Below are 20,478 nucleotides of genomic sequence, written 5' to 3'. Positions count from 1 at the left end.
GGGGTTCTATGGCTAGCCAACATGTCCTAGGTATCCTCTTTGCTCTGCCTACCCAGTACTGGGATCATAAGTTTTACCACCATGCCTGGCTTTTATGGGGATGCTGGGGACATAATGCAGGTCCTCATGCTTATGAGGCAAGGGCTTTAGCCACTGAGCCATCCCCCCAGCTCTTCAATAGTGGTGATTTTTTTTTAATGCTCCAAGTAGACGAGGGGTTGGTTCTGTTTTTAAGCCTTGTTACTGCAGTGCAAACAAAGAAACTTATGAGTTTCATTATTTTGAACTAATTTGAGTTTGGGAAGAAATTAAAAAAGATTTATGTCATGGTTATTTCAATTCATTTTTATTTTGGAACTATTTCTGTGACCGAGAGTCAGTTATTTTCAAGGAAATTAATTTGGCTAGAGTTGTCAAAGTTGAGAAATCAGGGATACTGAGCAAATATTTATCTAATGGATAGTACTCTTCTGAAAATAAGATGGTAACGTAGTGAAGGGTCTGTAGGCAGGCCTGGTACTGAATGGATATGACCTCACTGAATCCTATGTCTCCTGTGATTTGTGCAGGTCCTGTGGCTGTTATCAGTGGGGAGGAGGACTCAGCCAGCCCACTGCACCATATCAACCATGGCATCACTACACCTTCATCGCTGGATGCTGGGCCGGATACAGTGGTCATTGGCATGACTCGAATTCCAGTCATTGAGAACCCCCAATATTTCCGTCAGGGACACAATTGCCACAAGCCAGACACATGTAAGTAATAGGATTGAATTCTGTCCTCCCCACTTTTCTTTGTAGGGGGGTGGTATGGAAGCAAACCATGTCGCTGGGGTTCTGGAACCTTCTAGGGTAACCTTTCACCTACCTACCTCCCGCTTTCTAGGAGACCCTCCCTCTTGGTCTTTAAGTGCAGAAAATGTCCCAGATAAGGAGATGCCAGTGGACAGAATCCCTAGGGAAGGGAGGGTCACAGTCTATGTTTAGTTCTATCTTTTATTCACCTGGATCAGCATTGCCCTGAATAAGGAGAGGTGCTCCTGTAAGGTGGGGCACACAAAAAGAGGCTGGTCTTTTCTGCAGACCCAGCCTAGCTGTTCAAACACATGGCCCGACTCTATCTGTACAGCAGCCTCTGAGGTCATCAGAAGATCCACACAGGCCTCCATGGGAGGGGAAGCCAGTGAGGGCAGTAGGTACCTTTGAATAGAAATGGCTCTCTAGCTGCCCAGCCCAGCTCCCAAAATATGCACTCCCTAAAAGCATTCCAGCCCAAGCTATAGGGATCCCCTCTTCCTACCAACCAGGGCAACCATCTCCTCCATGTTGCTCACCTCCTGTTAGTTTCAGCGACTCTCTTTATATTTCTTCTGCGCCCCTGGTAGGTCCCCTCTCAGCTCCTGAGGCTGTGATGGCTTGTCCCTCCACCCAATATTGTTTTCCTTTCTGTGTCCCCCAAGCTCAATGTGCCCAGTGATATGAATGCACAGCGTCCTCCCTTCACACTGCTCCTGCCTCCCAGGGAATAACCCACTGCTCAGCAGAGTGCAGAGAAACCACCAGGGAGCGAGGATACCAGGAAGGGATGGGAGTAACCTCTTAGGGAAAGGCCTCACCATACAGACATAATGCCAAAGACTGTGAGTGACCCATTCCAGCTACTGGGATTTTCACCAGTGGCTTCTTTCCATGTCTCAATCAGTCTGAGGTAGGCATAGGAAAAGGTATATTCTAGTCTTGTTCATCCCCCTGGTCTGAGCTCTCTGTACTTGAGTCATACTCTTCAAAGCTCATAGCGCTTGCTGCTGCTGCTGGGACTTCCAGCAGCCCAGTAGTAGGTCTTGGGTCATCCCATCAGCCTTCATTTCCATTTCTCTGGCTCGAGATTTTTAGTGAGCCTTACCACACTGAGCAGGGCTGTTCTAGTGGCAGCTCAGGCCATCGTTTGCCTCCATATCTAGAATCTGCTGTAGTGTTTTGTCAGAGGCTTCCTTTGCATATCATACACAGGGTACCTGGGTTCTAGATCAAGGTCGGGCATAGGGAAGAGATAAGGTTTCAGATCTATAGTATAAAACTGCAAAGAACAGCACCATTCCTAAGTGCTTGTCTGGGATCAGACTTGTCTAAACTGGCTGGGGGTAGCCAGGAAAAACAGTTCTCTGTAGTGTTCTTTGGCCATTGATGTTTTTAATATAATTTTTTTTGTTTTTTTTACTGTTGTTTGAGGTACTTATCTTCTGTAAAGTCCCTGGAGAGAGTAAATTAGAAAATTCTGAACCTATGCTCCCAGAAAATATTGGTGAACTTATGCTTGCAATATTTTATCAGCTAACCTATACGCAACTTTCCATGTTGTGATTTTATTTTAAAAAAACCACCTTAGTTAACAGATATGACTGACTCATTCACATACGACTCAACTAATGGCTGGTCAACACCCATCTTGTACAAAGACTTCTCTTTAAGACACTTGACCACTACCTTGTGTTTCAGAGTTATGCTTAGATGCCATTTTAAGGCAACATTACCAACAAAAACACTAACATAGTCTATGAAAAACATAGTCTGGAATAGACCACCAGAAGGGTGTACTTGGTTATAGTATGAAAATTAGAACAATAATTTTAAAACATGTTGCATGTGATAAATATAAGCAATTTTGTCTACTAATTAAAAGTGTACATACACACCTATCTGTAGACACACAATTAAGGCCCTGTTCAGCCTTTGCTGGGAATGTTCACATAGAGACATTGGTTTCTGGATTGCAGATAAGCTTTAATGACCAGGCGAATTCCCAAGTACAGACTCTTGACTGAAGAGCATCGCAGTCCGCTCTGAGTGGGTGCTCTGGCCCATGGATATACAGAGTCTGATCCTGGGGTCATATCTCTTTACTGGAGCTTTGTTAATCATGCCATCTGCACAAGTATAAGACAAGGATGAATCTGATTTGTGCGAGGGAGGGAAGTTTCTTTTGAGACACCAGGACCTTTGTCTCCTGGGAACTCAAGAGCTGTGGAGAAAACTGAGACCAGTTGAGTGTCCTTGGATGTCAGGGAAAATCTCACAGCTAAGGAGCCAGCCCACCAGGAAAACCATGGAGCTGGAGCATGCAGCATGCAGAGCTCTCCTTCTGGAACTTGTTCTGGTGTGTGAGCCAACATGGTCGTCTAGACAGTGAGCAGGTAGAGGTTGGTGGACATAGATCCTGGGTTCCTTGGCAGAGACTTGGGTTGGAGAGAACAAACAAAGCCTTATCACAGGAAGATCCTGGGTTGATGCCAATCGACCAAGCCCCTTGACCACAAGAGAAGTGTCCTTTTAGTGCTGCAGTCCATTTGGCACTATCAATACTCAGTGGATAGCTAATTATTCTTAGAAAACGTGTGTGGTACAATAAGCACTTTGCAGGAGCATTGTAATTGTATTTGGCTAGTTTCTCCTGTGATTCACACAAGCAGGGGCAGAACAGCAAAGGGACAGTGAGTCTCTGATTCCCAAGGTTTCATCCCTCAAGGGACCTAACTCTGTGATACAACCCTGTGTACGATGAGAAGCCATCGTAATAGTTAAAGCCATATGTGCTTTGGCACTCAATAGACAGGAGCAGCTACAGTGCTTATGCAAGACTGGAATCATGCCTTTGGAAAGACAGTGAAAATCGGGGTATTAAGAGACCAAATTATTTTTATGGTGGATTCCAGGGCTTGCCCCACCAGATAAATGATAACCTCCCTTGTCCCATTTTAACATGTATCACTTAGGAGTGTTGCAGGGACATAGAGCTTCCTGGGCTGCAGGCCTCATTACCTAGCCTCTATAACAATGGATTAAGCTTGGAGTGCCTTTTCCCCTTCATTCTTGTGTTTACCACAAGTCACGGGACCTTTCTGACCAGAATGATTAGGATGCTGGTTGGCTTCTTCCTTCTCGCTTTCTATCTGTCTTCAATCTGGTCCACAGCATTTTTCATCGCGTGTCAGGCAGTAAGGATATTTAAAGATCACCTGGTACCAATCCCTTATCAGATGCTTGCGTCCCCCTGCTTATGTTCCTAACAAATGCGCTGCATCTGACATTGTCTTTATTCTGAACTCATTCAGGCTTTACAGGATTCTGAAAGACCTGAATAAAGATGAAGCTGCTTGGCCCCGTGAAACAACCTGAGCCTAATAAGTCCCTTGTTATTTATGTAAACATTCCCAGATTCTCAAAAGCACTAGACAGTGGAGATAGCTTTCCCTGTCACATGGCTGAGGGTCTTGGGCTAGATCTTACAGAATGAGACAGAATGGACCTGTCCAAACGTCAATGATGAAATGTGGGCATCATAACATTAGGTCTTGAATTTCCTTTGTGTATCTTGTGGGCTTCAATAAAGTCAATCTTTGAAAGGCCTGGGCTTGCTATCATCTGAAAAGTCAGGCTTCTTCTCTTTCCCATAGGCTGGGGGAAAAGGCATCCTGGTTGTCTATGAAGCCTAGGGTTCTCTGTTCATTCCTTTTCATAGAACCTAATTTCTGTTGAGGAAACAGGCTGTTGGCGGGGGTGGGAGGGGTGGGGGGAGGGGATCTGCTTCCATCTTCATCATCCCTTTGGTCTTCAGGTGTCTATGTTTGCCTTTGTTCCCAAGTAATATTAGCCACTTTCCCAGGGTCAGTGCCCCACAGCTGGCAAACAGGGCTATGTCTCCAAGTCTGGCCCCTTCTTCCGCTTTCTTCCTCAAAGACCATGTTTGTCTGTTTCTTCTACTCACCATGACAACTTGTGCTGTGATGGAATTGCTAGTCCACTTCTTGAGCCACATCCACAGGATACTCAATGCTCTCTTTCTTTGATCTCTTTGCACAGCTGGAGCAGGTTTCTGAGTCTCTATTTGTCTTAGCATCTGTGCACCATACTGGGAAGATGTTAGCTTCTCTACTAAATACACACGTCGGAAGGGTTTGTGGTAGGCATTCTTCTAGACTCTAGAAAGGGGGAAGCAGACACATTGCTGTTACCCTCTCAGTTTCACTGCTAACCATAGCTAATTCCTAAGACCCCCTATTTCCTAAACCTCTCCCCACCCCATTATGCCTTGTAGATTCTGCTTTTGCCTGTTGCTTTTGGCTTCCAGTCTTTATCCTTTCTTTTCTGACTGGCAATTCCTTCCTAACTGTTATCTGTATTCCCTGTTTTGAAATAATACACACACACACACACACACACACACACACACACACACACACACACACACACAGTATAGCATTGTCCCATACCATTTTCTTCCTCAATATACTGCGCTATAGTAGCATTTTAATTCCAGACACTTGTGAGTCCCTCCCAGGCTCACTCTATCCCAACATGAGTTTTCTTCTTTGCTTATTTCTAACCCATGGCTTGCAGAAAACACCATGTACCAGTCTTGGGTGACTTTAAACCAGATGCTAAGTCACCCTGTCACCTCTCACAGAAATGTATACTGTTTCCCAAACAGTGAATTACTTTCTTTCCAGTTATAGCATTTCTACGATGTAATTGCCCCCACCCATGCATGCACTCTCATTATGTGCTCATGTGTATGCGTTATGTGGTTGACTAGAGGACAACTTTAGGTAACACTCCCCAGGCTCACCCATGTTTATTGAGACAGGGTCTCCCTTTGACCTAAAGTCAGCTGAGCACTTTAATCTGACTGCCTAGTAGGCCCTGGGCACCTACTTATCTCTACCTTCTGAACATTAGTATCTAACTGTTTTAGTTTCTACTGAACACACAGAGTAAAACTAAGGCCGAAGAGACTAACAAACATGTGTCAGATGACATTGTAGTTTGGATCTTGAATGTGCCCCCAAAGCCCATGTACTGGAGATTGAGTGCTCAGGGTAGTACTCTTGGGAAGTGGTAGAAACATTAAGAATAGTCTAGTGGAAGTTCTAGGATACTGGGGATATGCACTTAAAAGGTACTTAGTGACAGTCTTCTCTCGCTTTCTTTTCCAACCTAATCATGAGGTGAGTGATTTTGGCTTCACTTTATGTTCTTTACTGCTGTTACCCCAAACCTTTCCAGAACTCTAAAATCAATAGGTTCAACTTTTGCCAGACCAGGACCTTTTGAACAATGAGGCAATCTAAACATTGTCTCTTTATAAATTGATGATTTTAGGCATTTGTTATGGTTATGAGAAGTTAATAAATATGGGTGGCTTATGACCTAGGCTCTTGAGCAAGGTTACTGATCTGCAACCTCAGCATCCAGACCAAGTACTAGGCTGATGTTTGATGTGTTTTATCTTAAGTTACCAGTAACTGGCTTTCCAAGGAAGAGCCTGCTACCCCATTTTACAGATAAAGCAACTGAGGCTGTATAAGTTTTGTTGGTTTGCTGTAGATCATACAGCTCCCAAAATTGAGCCTGGGATGATAAAAGCAACAAATAAGAACTATGGGGCCTACCCTCTGTCTTTATTCATCAAATCAGTTACCTAGAGTTCTAGAGTCCCTACAATCCACCATACCTCCTGAATGTATAGATAGCCTGTATAGGAGTGAGGACAGTTTCTGTGTAGTATGTTCAAGGTTGACCAGAATTCTTAGTCACAAGACTGGGTCAGTCTTTGCCTGGTACTTATAACCTCTTTGATTAGAGATTCGAGATGCTAAGGTACCATGTCTTCAGGTGAGGTAATAGCTACTCCTGTCATTAGGTAATAATTTCTTCTTAAAATAGATTTAGGTTTAAACTGGAGCAAAAAATAGAGTTCTCACATGTCCCCATTTATTCTCCCCTCCCTATAACAGTTTGCTGCTGTATCATTGAAATCTGTCATGAGTGTGGTTCAGTTTTGATAGGTGATAGCATTATGATAATATTAAGAAATTACTGTTAGCTAAAGTCCACAGTTTTCATTAAGAGTGTTTCCTGGTGTGTGTCAGTTCTGAGTTCTGATCTAAAAATCTCCTATATTTCATACCCCAAATCCCTAGCAAACACTGATCTCTTTACTGTTCCCATTTTTTATGTCATGTCTTTTCTATTTGTCATATAGTTGGAGTCATTCACTTAACAGTATGCCCTTAAAGTTATACATGTCTATCCATAGCCTGTTAGCTTCATTATTGGGTAACTTTCTAACTTCTCAGTAGGCTACACTTTTACCACTCAATTGCCTACTGAAGGACATTGTATTGGTTTGTTAGAGCACCCCCAGATAAATCAGCTTCACAAAACATAATGTGCTGTCACAGTCTGAAATCAAGATGCTGGTAGGGCATTGTTTTTACTGGAACCCTTGCAGATCCTTCTAAGCCTCTCAGTGTTTGATGAGACAGCCAGCACCTTGGCTGTTCCTCAAATTTGCAGGTGGATCACTCCATCTATCTTCGTGTGGCTTCTAACAAGGAGAGCAGGCATATAAAATTAGGGGCCTGCTCTGCCCCAGTGTAGTCACTTAAAATAATCATGCCTGGAGTTTCCGTACTTTCACATGAGTTCCAATTCTAAGGTACCAGGAGTTAAGGCTTCAGAATAAAATTTTTTGAAGTGGGCAGTTAATAGCTTCATCATTTGTGGTTTTCTCATTTGGAACAATAAAGCCATATAAACATTCAGGTGCAGGTTTGTGGGTGTACTTATGTATGTAAATAATTAGGAGTAAGCCTGGATCGTGTGCTCAGAATATGCAGCCTTATAAGATACTGTCAGACTGTCTTACAAAGTAGAGGCACTAAGGCAGGTAGTTTCTGCTTCCCATTAGACTGGCCTCTGCTAGTCATCTCCTGTTTCAGATTCTTTGCGGATATGTATACCCATTCTCCGTCTGCTTTCTGAAGTGTCTTCCACTCTGAATTGTCCCAGCAGTAGATGCTGACACAGTTCTTGTGCCTGTTTACACAGACTAATGCACACCACTTTCGTCTCGTCATGGTCAAAGGCCAGTTGGTGTGCTCCTGTCAGAGCTGGCCCCTTGGCTCACCAGTGTACTCAAGCTGTCAGTGAATGTTAACAGACTTTGGTGAGTCTTTTCTTGTGGGTCAATTTCAAACTTTTGATTAGCTATTCCTTTTTATGTACCCACTATTTTTTAATTGTTTTCCTTATATATTTTTTTTGAGATAGGGTTGCTCTTTGTAACCCTGACTGTTCCGAAACTTTCTCTGTAGACCAGGCTGGCCTCAAACTCAGAGATCCACTTGTTTCTGCTTCCTGACTGCTGGGATTAAAGGCACATACTATTAGCACTTTCTTTTCTTCTTTGTTTTTTCTGAAGTCTTGCCAATGTCTTCATTTTTCCCATGTGACACCTTCAAGCTGGCTCCCCAATTCTCACTTTCCTTGTGGGTCTCGATTTTTGAAGGAAAGTCCTGCATTCAACTCTGAGCCGCTCCTGGCTGGCCAACCTCATGTTCATTCCTTCCTTCCACCACAGAGGACATGGAAGCTCGACCTGACATCTCCACAGCCCCCCTCTCTCATGAGATTGTCAAGACTCCTCTATCTGTTGGTTTTTTGCCAAGTCCTTTTCTCTTTTGTTCACCTGCTCAGTTTACAGACATTTTTTAGTCTCATATTAGGTATAGAAGCTGAGACTAAAGTGCAGGTCCCACCCCTTTCTATTTCTTCAGCCATAATATATCTGTTTAGAGTCTTATGGCCTCCTCATTTCCCAAAGACAACTTCCCTGTATACTCTCCCACTCTCACCTATGAACTTTCCACACCAGAAAACAGAGCCAAGGAGACTCAAGCCTGTGGCCTTTATGGGGTTGAGTAAGTGGCTTGTTTCCTCCTTTGCTTCTGGGCTTATTAGTCATGGAACTTGCCTTTTCTGGAAGAGAAACTGCCAGGGCTGGTTTCCCAGCTGCAGAGAGGAGCGCAGAGCCTGTGTGTGCAATGCAGTATTAATAGTGCATCTGCATGATATAGATTTCTGTCAACCTCTGTACTAACAAACATCGCTTAGCTCAGGGTAATGATGGGTGTTTATTCCCTAGCCACTTAGCTCAGCATCACAGACTTGCACATAAAATATAGAAAATGGGCTTCTTTGTCTGGGAAGAGCAGGCCTCTCCTAGAGCCAATATCTGAGACCACAAGAGCAGCTGCAGCAGCAGAGGCAGAGTGTACCTTTCTAGCTTTTCCTTCTGCAGAATTTCAGACTGGCCTTACTAATGGCAAGAAAGGGCTCTGGTTAAAGGGCTGATCTGGGAGCTCCCTGAAGTATGCAACTGACAAAGGAAGGTTACCATATTTGAGGAGGGGTGTGCTGCCTGTGGCTGATGGGTGAGGTGACACTGGCAAGATGTGACACGGTAGGGATGAGACCGATGTGGAGGTGCGGGGTTCTGATGTGCTCCTCCTTTCTTATGCTGGTTGATCTTGACAAGCACCCTTAGGGGAACCATGGGCTGAATCTTGATGAAGGCATCAGTGATATGTAGGTATTAGATTTTGTTAGTGTTTGGGCATTCCAAGGCCCAGATTTCCAGACAGTAGTTTGTGGAATGTTTTAAATGAACGTAAGCTAGGATTGCTCATCTCTGGTTTCTCTCCCATCCCATTTTCAGGTTTAATTGGGATGTTTAGCAGATCTCCGAGAGGTCTGTGATGCCAGGTTTGGAATATCTAGCTTCCTTTCTATTTTGAAGATCTGGAGAGGGCCAGGACGGGACATCTTGGGAGTCAAGGGAATTAAGTCTTGTTAATTAAGCTGAAGTGCAAATATAGTCACACACTTGTCTTGAGGCTCTCAACCCCTAGAGAATACCCATTTCTAGACACAAATATCCTCATCCCCTGGGTATGATACAGCTCAACCATACTGTTTTGTGATAACACATACCCCCTACATCGGGACATGAAATTAAATATCCATATTCACTCCAAATGATTTAAAAACCCTAAATATACCTGAGCATGCATGTCAAAGGTTTAACCACCTGTCACAAAGAGACACTCAGGTTCATCTCCTTGGGCCAAGGCCGCCTGCCTTTCGGTTGATAGCTATGACCTCGTCTGTTTTGTACTTCACGGCCATAATCACATACTTAAAGTTAGAAACTGCATGGTCATGCTAATTAAGTAATGAGGTATAATTATGCTCACTGTAAATACATAGTAATTGGATAAAAAATGTACTTGGGGGATAAGGGTGTACTTCAGGGTTGAAGGTGAGGAATGATAAGGTCTCCAGCCATCCTGGAGGATGTCATTTCATGGTACAATGTGAGTCCATGGGGAGCTGTACCCAGCAGAGTCAAATGAGTAGGCTGTGAAATGGGTACTTTGTTTCCTTTCCAGATGTCTAGATGCAGCAGGACTCTGTCTTCCTGGTGTGTTCTAGCCTTAGCCTTTTCCTTAGGGAGTGGGAAGATTGACTTCCCTTCTGAGATTTTTTTTTTTTTGCAGCTCATTGTTTCTCAGAGATAAGTTTACTTTTCTTCTTGACCAATTGCAGATACAGAGTCTGTATAAAGATATTATTATTATTATTATTATTATTATTTATATTGATATTATTATTAGTTACTTTTCTATGTAAGTATGTAGAAGAGTTCAGAGGTTGCACTGAGCATCTTTCTCTATCATACTTCATTATTTGAGACAGTCTCTCACTGAACTCAGCATTAGCTAGATTGGATGAACACAAGGGAGGAGAGATACACCTGGTTCTATGTCTACCAACCCCAACTCTACTGTAGGGTTCCAGATGGGTGTGACCATGTCTAGCATTTTTATGTGGTACCAATGATCCAAACTTGGATCCTTGTGCATATGCAGCTGGCATTTTTCTATTGAGCCATCTCCTTAGCCACTGATTTAGAACTTTAAAGGGCAATAATTCTGAACTAGTTGAGACACATAGACATCATATAGTAATCCAAAGATGGGCTTTATAACTGAGCTGAAGATGGTTGCTTGGACTTAAAGCCAATGTGAGCTATTTCATGCCTTTGCCAAGCCTTGAACTTGTGACACACAGGTATTGCTGCTTCTAAACACATGCGATCCATCCAGTTGCAGTAGGAGGGATCACAGTCTGCTTCATCTTTTGCATTTCAAAGTCTAGAAATGCCCAAGAAGACTTAGCACACAGAGAATTCTCTATGAATCTTGCTTAGACAAGAAATGCTATGACTAATGATGATCTCTGCCTTGTTCCTTAGAACAATCCTTTGCCCTTCCCAGCAAATAACACAGACACAAAGGGAAGGATGTGGGAGTTACCTTCCTTGTTGGTTAGGAGGCAGAAATACTCATTTTGGGAGCTGAGTTTAAAAATTCAAGACAAAGTGTCTGCAGGACTGGGGAGATTTCTCACTAATCAAGAGAGGTCACTGTGAAAGCATGATGACTTGAGTTTGAATCTCCAGCCAGGCCTGACTTTGTATGTCAGCAACCCCAGACTTGGGGATGAAACCAGGATGATCCTAGGTGCTTGTTGCCCAGTCAGCCTAATCAAAACAGTGAGAATTTGGTTCACTGAGGGGCAGTGTCTTAAAAGATGACAGCAGAGAGCAGTAAAGTTTGATAGTCCCAATTCTCCTCTGGCTTCTGCGTAAGTGCACAGACAGGCACACCTGTGCATACATGTGCACACACATGCATGCATACTCCCTCCCAAACACAAAAGAGGAAAAACTATTTGTTAAAGTAATGAAAGTAATAATAAAACAGTTAATCTATTTAAAAGAGCAAGAACAATCTCTGTGTCTCTCTGTCTGTCTGTCTGTCTGTCTGTCTGTCTGTCTGTCTCTCTCTCTCTTACACACACATACACACACACATACACACACACAAACACATACACACACCACATACATACACAGACACACACAAACACATACATGCACACCACACACACACACACAACACACACACACATACACACATACACACACACACACACACACACACACACACACACACACACACACGCACACACACACACACCCCTTTGGAGCTCGGAGCCTCATATGAGAGAGAGCATGTGATGGCTGTGTTTCTGGATCTGGCATCCTATACTCAATGTGCTTTTTTTTTAGCCCCACCTACTCACCTGCGAATTTTATGATTCCACCTCGGGTGACTTGGGAAGTCTAGGCAGTAGAAGTTATGATGAACAGTAATGATGTTCGTGGTGTTTAGCTTTATTGTAGCCATCATCAAAATGTCCATCTCACATGGCTAGATTGTGAAGGTGAGGAGGAACATGCTCATGTGTTCACCAGTCTATGCTTTCTAAAGAGAATTCTTATTTTTAAAAAGCCGGAAAAGGAAAAGAGGCCATATCCAATCTTGAGGGCAACAGGTTCTCCATGATTAATTGTGGTCACTATTAGGATTCTCTTTCCAGAAGACCTGTCCAGCAGAAAATGATTATCATTTTCACCATTTCTAGTACCTGTGAATGATCATGCATCATCTACATGGGAGGATGGAGGATGTACCGAGCGTGCCACGATGCTCGTGTTCACGTTGTAATCTTTTCCCAATGCTCAGTCACTAAGACCCCAAGTTCTACTCTCTCCTTGGCCAGGAACCCAGGAATCCAGTTGTCCTTGCATCTTCTTCTAACTTCCTTTAGTTCAGGATTTCAGAAATAATACAGAGGTGCTCTAGACATTTCCTATGTAGCTCCCCCAAATTCTATGGTCCAATACATTTGGGAACACTTATTGCATATATGTCTTCCTGTGGGATTCTTAAGTCTTGGGCACTAAAATTATTTCAACATCAAAGAAGGACATTGGCCTGGGTGGAGTGTCACATCCTTAATTTAGCTCTTAGGTAGTTCAGGAAAGGGGATAGATTTGAAGTTACCTTGACTCAAAAACCAAACCAATAAACTGGGTCTTCAGTTTTCCCAAATGTATCATACCACGAACTTGAGTCAGAGCTTTGCTTGTCTTTGTCTCTGTAAACATGAACAAGCAGTGGACCATATTCTAACCATCCCAGAGTTTGGTGTCTCCTGTTGCCTTCAGGCAGATGATGTCATTCACTCTGAAAATGCCCAGATGGATCTGACCCCTTTTTGCACAGATAATATCATATTTTTTCTTAAGCTTCTAGGAGGGACAGGAAGAGGCTGCATCCAGTGGCAATAATCAGAGTTAGGATGTGGCACTCTTTAGGATTTCTGGCAGAGTACCAACGGGCCCTATTTACAGGGATCAGGAGTCATTTCCTATTCTGTACCTAGGAGCCTCTGCAGACACTTCAGACACTGCCTGACATCCATGTCAGGAGATACTGGTCATTGCCAGAATTTCACTGTGTTTCTCATTTCTGGGCAGAGCTGACATTTCAAGTGGGAAATCTCCTAAGGAGAAGGGCAACCCAAGGTCCAGATAACATTCAGGACCACTGTCTCCTGACCACTGTGTGGAAGGTAGAAACAAATGCTCCTCTCTAGAAGGAAATATGATGGCCTTGGTGCTGAGTGGCTGGGCCAAGCTCTTGCAGTTGAGTGAATGAACTACACCACTGGTCACGGTGGAACTTTATTCTGCAGAATAGACAGTGATATGGACGTGGGTTGTCCTAGCCTGCCTCGTCAACTATGGCCATTATGAGATGAACTGCTAGGAGAATTTGAAAATTGTTAATCAACTGCATATAGTCAGACATGTGATTATCCTTGCTTACAAAAATCATTGCAAGTTTTGCTAGAAGTACCTTCTCAGGGGATCATCAGGTTAATGCTCACCAAAATGTTATGCTCTCAAAGTTTGTAGTTATTTTCAAAAAGCTAAGAACTTTGCCCTCTTGCCACTTTAAGCAAATCCAAGCAATAGCATTTTATACTCAGATCCACAGCTTCAGAGATATTCTTAGAAGTCAGAACTGCAAAATGTTGGGTGTCAGAAAACGGTTGATGCAGATGAGCTCAGGGCCCTGTAAAATTTCTTTTTGGGTTAATTTGAACTGGAAAACTGGGGACTCAACTGGAGAGCACAGTGAGATTCACAGAGGGGGTCATCTGTTCTCTCGAGTCTATGGTTTACTTTCTCCTTTTGTTTTGCTTCATGGAAGCTCATCTCTCCCAAACACATGTGTGGTACTGCTTAAGTGCTGTGAACTGAGGTCTCCTATACCCGTGCCAGCACAAGGGCTTTTAGAATCAGGGTTTAATGCCTATTACTGTATCTTCAGATGCCAATGTATGTAGCCTGAGTCTTGGTCATATTATGTTTTGAACATTTGATTATGTTGGTTAAGATATTTTTATCTGAAAGTAATAGGCCACAATTCTTCCCTGCTAGGCTTAGATAATAATGAACTTGATAATAATTTAGATCAAGTAAATAATTCAGAAAGGTTCCAAGTTGGATTCCAGCTCTGCTGTGTTAGGATTCTCTTTCCTATTTGTTTGTTGGTTTTGATTTACCAACATGGTAACACCCCTTATGGTTTGAGGTTGAGATACTTTTTCTTTCCCGTGTTCATTGGCAAGAACTATGTCACATATTTATTCTAAAGCCAGCCACTCCTAAGCACTTTAGGCTCTTCAAGAGTCTATCCTGGATCTGGGAATGAAAGTCATTTTCTCTGAGGTATGTATCCCCTTATGGGAGTGTGGAGGGAGTGAACCCATTCATATAATCAAGGTTCTTCCAGGAGAACATGATAGTGACCATTAGAGGTGAGGGGAGATCCTCAGTCCCACTCAGTGAATAAAATGTGGTGACCTACTCTTCAGCTATGCTAATGCCTTTCCTTCTTAGAGTGAGAAGGAACCCTAGAAGGTACACATGGCAGAAAGATGAAGCACTGAGCCCATATGGTTCTTATTTTGTATCACTGTCCTTGTAGGGAGACAGTACTGGTCATTTATGGTTGCTGTTATCACTGTGGGACTGATGGCTTTTACTAACTTCAGGGGTGTGCTTTAATACCCAGGCAAGAATGTCTACACGTGGGATTAATTGGACCTGTTTGTGAATTTCTGGGGTCAACTTTGGATGCAGTTTTTGGGAAGTAGGTGGGAGTGGGTTGATGGGGAAGTGGGTCATAAAGGAAGAGTAGATAAGTAAATTCAGTAGACTGAAATCTGACCGAGGGGCAACTCTGAACCTAGAAGTTTGTTATCTCAATAGTAGGGCCTAAATCAAGCAGTGAGTGATTCCTGTTGGTTGGGCAGTGACACTCTAAAGGTAATGAATTAGCCAGTAGCTTAATTCTTACCGAACTCTCGGAGGTGAGCACTCTGGCTGTCCTCATTTCCTAGATGAGGAAACTAAGGCAGAGGAAGTGACATGCTGTAGTCTCATAGCTAGTACATGACCATGACGGAACTGTGACATAGAAGGCTCACCACCCTCTTTGTCTGTCTCAGGCAGTCTTTCCTTCTGCATTAAATTAGCCAGGACTGAAATACGACTCTTTCCTTTGACAAGGACAGATGGTCTAGGAACTCAAAGTTGAAGGACTTGTTCAAAGATGCTTGGTGATCAAACCCAGCCCCATGCGTGTTCAAGCTTCTTTCCTTTAACCCAGGACTGATGGTTGAACTACACTTGCACTTCGTTTTTAGGTGCAAGTAGACTGAGTATCTTCTTGAAGGATTTCAGACATGTGCTGTTTTGCTTAGTGTGGTACTGACTTGCAAGCAACAGTGCTAGTCTCCTTTAAGCATTCCTGAGCTCCTATGGGACTCAACACCACCCTCACTGCCAATACAGTGTAGATTTGCCTCCTATGAGGGAGGCAGGCTTCCTGGAAGATGAGACCAGCTACAGATGGGCAGCTGAGGAGATGGGAGAAGTACAATAGAAGGGAAAGATCAAGGTCCTTGGAGCCACAGTCTCTTCTTGCTTGCCTGAGTCTCCTTGGAGTCATTCCCAGGTGGCTGTGTAGGTTAATTTGTTACCCAGACTGTAGCCAGCTCTCTCCCCAGGCACTGTATTTGCTTCTGCCTCCAGACCGTGAAACACTGGTGATACAGCAACTCTTCCTATGGGATTCTGCTGAGTTGTGAGGCCCTAATGCCACTAGTAATGAAGAAGTGTTGGGACAAAACTCCTAATGGCTCATTGATTGGTTGAATTATGCTCAGTGTAATTCTGAAATAGATTTTAAATATGTGCTTGGGGATTTGTGGGGATTTGTTACCAAGGAGTTTTTAACTCAGTTCTGGCTGATTTGACAAAGACATCAGCACTGAATGAGAGCTAGATCTTTGGCCACACTGCTTATCTCAGTAAGACCCTTCTCCAAAGGCATTACAGGGTTCAAAGTGCTGATACGGGGCCAGATGTAAAATGGTTTCAAACCTGTCAACAATGGTTGTGAGTAGTTTGATATGGTTAGACTTACCACTCAAACCATGGAGAGAGAGAGAGAGAGAGAGAGAGAGAGAGAGAGAGAGAGAGAGAGAGAGAGAAAGCATGGACATGCTATTATGTAAGTGTGAAAGTCAGAGGACCCCATGTGTTGGCCAGCATCTTCATTTGAGACAGGATCTCTCTTATTCACTCCTTTATACACCCAGCTGACTGGCCCATGAGCTTCAGGCAAGTCGGTCTGCCTCTGATTTCTGTGGGGTTGTAAACAGTTGTGCTACTGTGTCCAGCTTTTACTTGATTTCTGAGGATCTGAAAAGAGGTCGTCCATGTTGAGTAGCGATCATTTTACCCACTGAGCCATTGCCTTGGCCCCTTTCCCTTTCTACTTTTAAGGTGGAGTGAAGGCAGTGTATATGTTGGAATTTCCCTTTTATCCCTTCTGAAGTTAAGGGCAGCAGAGCTTTCCTAGTTCCAAACTCTCACCCCTCTGAAGCTGCTGTTCACTGAGAGAACCAAGGTGGGTCTTCCTGGAGGCTTAGCCTGCTAGCCTTCAGGGCAGTCAAGCAGCACCCCACCTAGCAGCATCTCTGGATCCAGGCTGCCAGTGGGGGAAGTACCCCTCAGGGGCTGGACTTTTGTTGCTTGCTCCTGTTTCTTTCTGTCAGTGCCACGTAATTTGGAGATGATAGGAACACAAAGAAAAACTCTCTTGTGAGGGAGCATCCATCAGTTCACACATGTCACACAAGACCTCCCAACATGCCTTCTTCCCTTTGTGTCTAAATGGAGCCATTGTGCCTTCCACTCTGGGTGCAGGGTGGGTCTGAAACAAATCAGAGCTGTCACATATGAGCCTTATGAGGAAGTTAGAGTGATATTACATTTTTAAGGGGAGATTACAGTCTTCCATTTTAACCTCTGTCACAGAGAGACTATGGCGCCCTTCCCTAGGGTAGTTTATACACAGCTAGTCATCAAAAAAAAAAAAAAAAAAAAAAAAAAAAGCAGCATGCTCAAGGGAAGGGCGGTGGGGGAGTAAAAAACAAAACCTAGGAGAAAAAAAAGCCAGTGATCTGCTCTAATAAAGAAATTACTGACGTTCTGCATTATGAACTGTATTAATTTTTAATGGCTGAGAAAGGACTTGATTTATAATGCATCCTTCCCGGCTGCAGAGCCTGTCCCCAGCTAATAAATAAATGACAGGTCTCTTGTATTGAAAGTATTCGTCATTTTACATCCTTGGAATGTAAATGGTGAGAGGCAGTGAGGAGAGACCCCAGGGAGGGGGCGTGTCCTGCACCCAACTAGAGAAGGCACTGCTGTGCAGTTTGACCTCTGAAACAGGCTTGCCTGCAGAGTGACCCAGATACATCTCCTTGGCAAAATGGGACGATCAACCATTTAGCAAAGTTCACTATGCAAGTGTAAATTCTTGAATGTTAAACAAAACTGCCTTGTTCTCATATATCCTGACCAAGAGTCCTTAGGGGTTCCCCATTAGTTCTTTAAATGTGGCTGGGACGACTTCTCAGCATCTCATCCATGGTTGACAGCAATCTGTTAACTCTCAACTGTGATTTTCTTTTCTAGGGGGTAGTCTAGTAAACGAATAATCAAATAACATTCAACATTTGTGCTTAGTTTTTAAGAAGACATACTCTGTGTAAATATTGGAGGGGCATCAGGAAAGTTAAAGGGAAGGAAAGAAGAACTACCTCAGGCTACATTTAATGGCATGCAGTGATGAATGGTATATTAAGTTCCAGCCTTGTTTTCTTCACATATATACACATATAAGCAAATAACATAGTCAGACAAAAACTAGCATACACACGTATCATAATAAAGATGAGACTATTTCGAATATAGTTTTAAAGTCCAAATTTGTTAATTAACAATATTTCATAGACCTTTATTTCAAGTCATTGAAAGCAACGCAGCTGGGGGGATGGTAAAGAGCTTGCCTTGTAAGTGACAATACCTGGTAACTTGTGTTTATAATCCCTGTACTAGGGAGGTAGAGACAAGAAGAACGCTGGGTTCCCTGGCCAGGTGGTCTACCCTGTTTGGTGAGTTCTAGGTCAGTGAGAAATTCTAACAAGAAGAGGAAAAGAAAACCCCACTAACATATAGTTTGGACAGCACCTAAGTAGCAACACCCAAACCTATCCCTTGGCCTCCACACATACACATATGCAGGTATGCATGAACACACACATGCACCCACATACACTTGGATAGGCTGGTGCCTACACATACATGCAAACACACAAATGATGCAATCATTTTCAATGGCTATGTCCGTGTGTGGCTGGGCAGGATCCGCCCTGGTGTCATTGAGGAGCTAGTAGCAAGCCAATAAGGACATACCCTTTTGTTCTCCATGACAATGGCAACTGGAAAGTAGCATCTGTAAAAACTGAGGGCAAAGGATAGTGTGTGCCGAGCATCTAATTATGGAGTAACCACTTTGCTGCAGACTCAGTGCAGGAGACTGAGGGGTAAACAGAGTAGGCTCTACCCCAAGTGATGGAGTCCACACTCCAGCTGGGGAGACCATAAATAGTTCCTGAAGCCACACGTATAAAATAGAGTGTGTCACAGAGACCTGCAACTGAAAAGCTGAGCGTGCTTACAGAGCAACTGCTTGTTTAAGTTAGAGGTGCAGAGGTGTGAGTGAGGGCTTCACAGGGGAGGCGGTATTGGAACTAGAAAGCGATGGAAAAACTGAACAGGGTGAATTGCAAAGGAGGGCCTGCCAAGTAATGACATTTCTATGTGGAGGAAGAGCAGTGGATGGTAACAGGGCTTTGGAGATGTGGGCTTCGAGATCAGGATGACTCTAAAAGGACCTCTGGTAAAGATGGAGCCTGTAGATGTATGGAAGCATATTATTAAGTAATTATATAACTATGCATTTGTAAGATTTGTACTTAAATAGCTCAAACCTATATTTATCTTAGTGCCTACTACTAGTTTCTTAAAAGTAGGTTATGATTGCGGAGGGAGTGAGGGAGGGACGTTGGGAGTGAGGAGGAGAGAGGGGGTGAAAGAAGGAAAGAGAAAAGAGAGAGAGAGAGAGAGAGAGAGAGAGAGAGAGAGAGAGAGAGAGAGAGGAAAAAGACTTTTTAAGACAGATGATGGAACCATTGTAATTTCAGCACTCAGTGGACTGTAGAAGGGTTGTGAGTTCAAGGCCATCCTAGGCTACTTGAACCCATCTAGCAAACAAATTTTTAAAAAAATACAGAGATCAAACAAAGTAGGTTATTCAGAGACAAATTCAAGTGGATAAAGAAGACCCTTGCTCCAGGAAGGAATGAGATGAAATCCCCCTCTGGGTTTGCCTTTCATCATAGAGGCAGTACTTAGAAAATGAGACTTAGCAATCTCTGCTAGCAAGTTCGACTCCTGATTTATTTATATTGCCTTCAGAGGTTTATAAAAATGGAAGTTTGCCTAGATTTTGAAACTAGCAATTCTGCCTGTTCACCTAGAAATGTATTCCTTCATTTGTTGTGCACAGTTCTAAACACAGATAGATCAATGCTTTTGGCTTTTAAAAAAGATTAAAAAAAAAAAGTAAAAGCCCCTGAGCTGGAGAGGCAAAGGGCCAGGGACCATGCTGCAGCAAAAAGCCTGCTCCCGTGTTGCGAGAGCACTAAACAAGGTAAGGACCCAGAAGCTGCCAGTTCTCAAAACTTGAGGGGTCTGTGTTGTCCTGGTGTTGAGAAGCAATTGTGCAGTCAGGTCCTAGCTAGGCTCAGTATTATAACCAGACTCTTACATTGGAAATACGATCCTCACTTGCACTTTTTTGCCTTTAAGTCTTGGACCAAAAATTCTTCCAGCAGTAGGACTTGACTAAGAGACATTTTCCTTCCTGATCATCCATGTTCTTTCACAGAAGTTCCTTATATAACCCAGAAATTTTATTCTCTGAAACCTGAAAACAAAACAAAAGGAAAACAAAAACCCTTAGTAATATTCATAGCTGAGGAGATGGAGGGCTAGGCACACATCTTAATGGCATTAACCCACATACATGTTTGGAAGAAGGGACGTAAAGCCAGCAGCTCTTGTCTCTCGGTATTTCTCACGTTTCCTGAACCTGTAAGTGGAAATGCAATCTTTTCATTTCTCCCAAAGAAGTTGATTTTGTCTGGGCCATTTAATAAGCAACGTCTGACAAAA

The 20,478-nt window shown here is 43.3% G+C and overlaps 1 protein-coding gene across 8 annotated transcripts in view; it reads left to right on the top strand.

Moving 5' to 3' along the window:
- The window catches only part of Ntrk3 (neurotrophic receptor tyrosine kinase 3), a 387,384-nt gene that overhangs the window by 216,391 nt on the left and 150,515 nt on the right, over nucleotides 1-20,478 (top strand). For all 8 annotated transcript variants that reach the window (XM_063287704.1, NM_019248.2, NM_001270655.1 and 5 more), the window contains one exon: nucleotides 570-758. In XM_063287704.1, coding sequence (XP_063143774.1) covers nucleotides 570-758 — 189 coding nt within the window. The remainder of the gene's footprint in view (nucleotides 1-569; nucleotides 759-20,478) is intronic.

The sequence above is a fragment of the Rattus norvegicus genome, chromosome 1 (genome assembly GCF_036323735.1).
Source record: "Rattus norvegicus strain BN/NHsdMcwi chromosome 1, GRCr8, whole genome shotgun sequence".
Lineage (NCBI taxonomy): Eukaryota > Metazoa > Chordata > Mammalia > Rodentia > Muridae > Rattus > Rattus norvegicus.
Note: the sequence above shows the minus strand (reverse complement) of the source record. Positions and strands in the feature narration are given on the sequence as shown.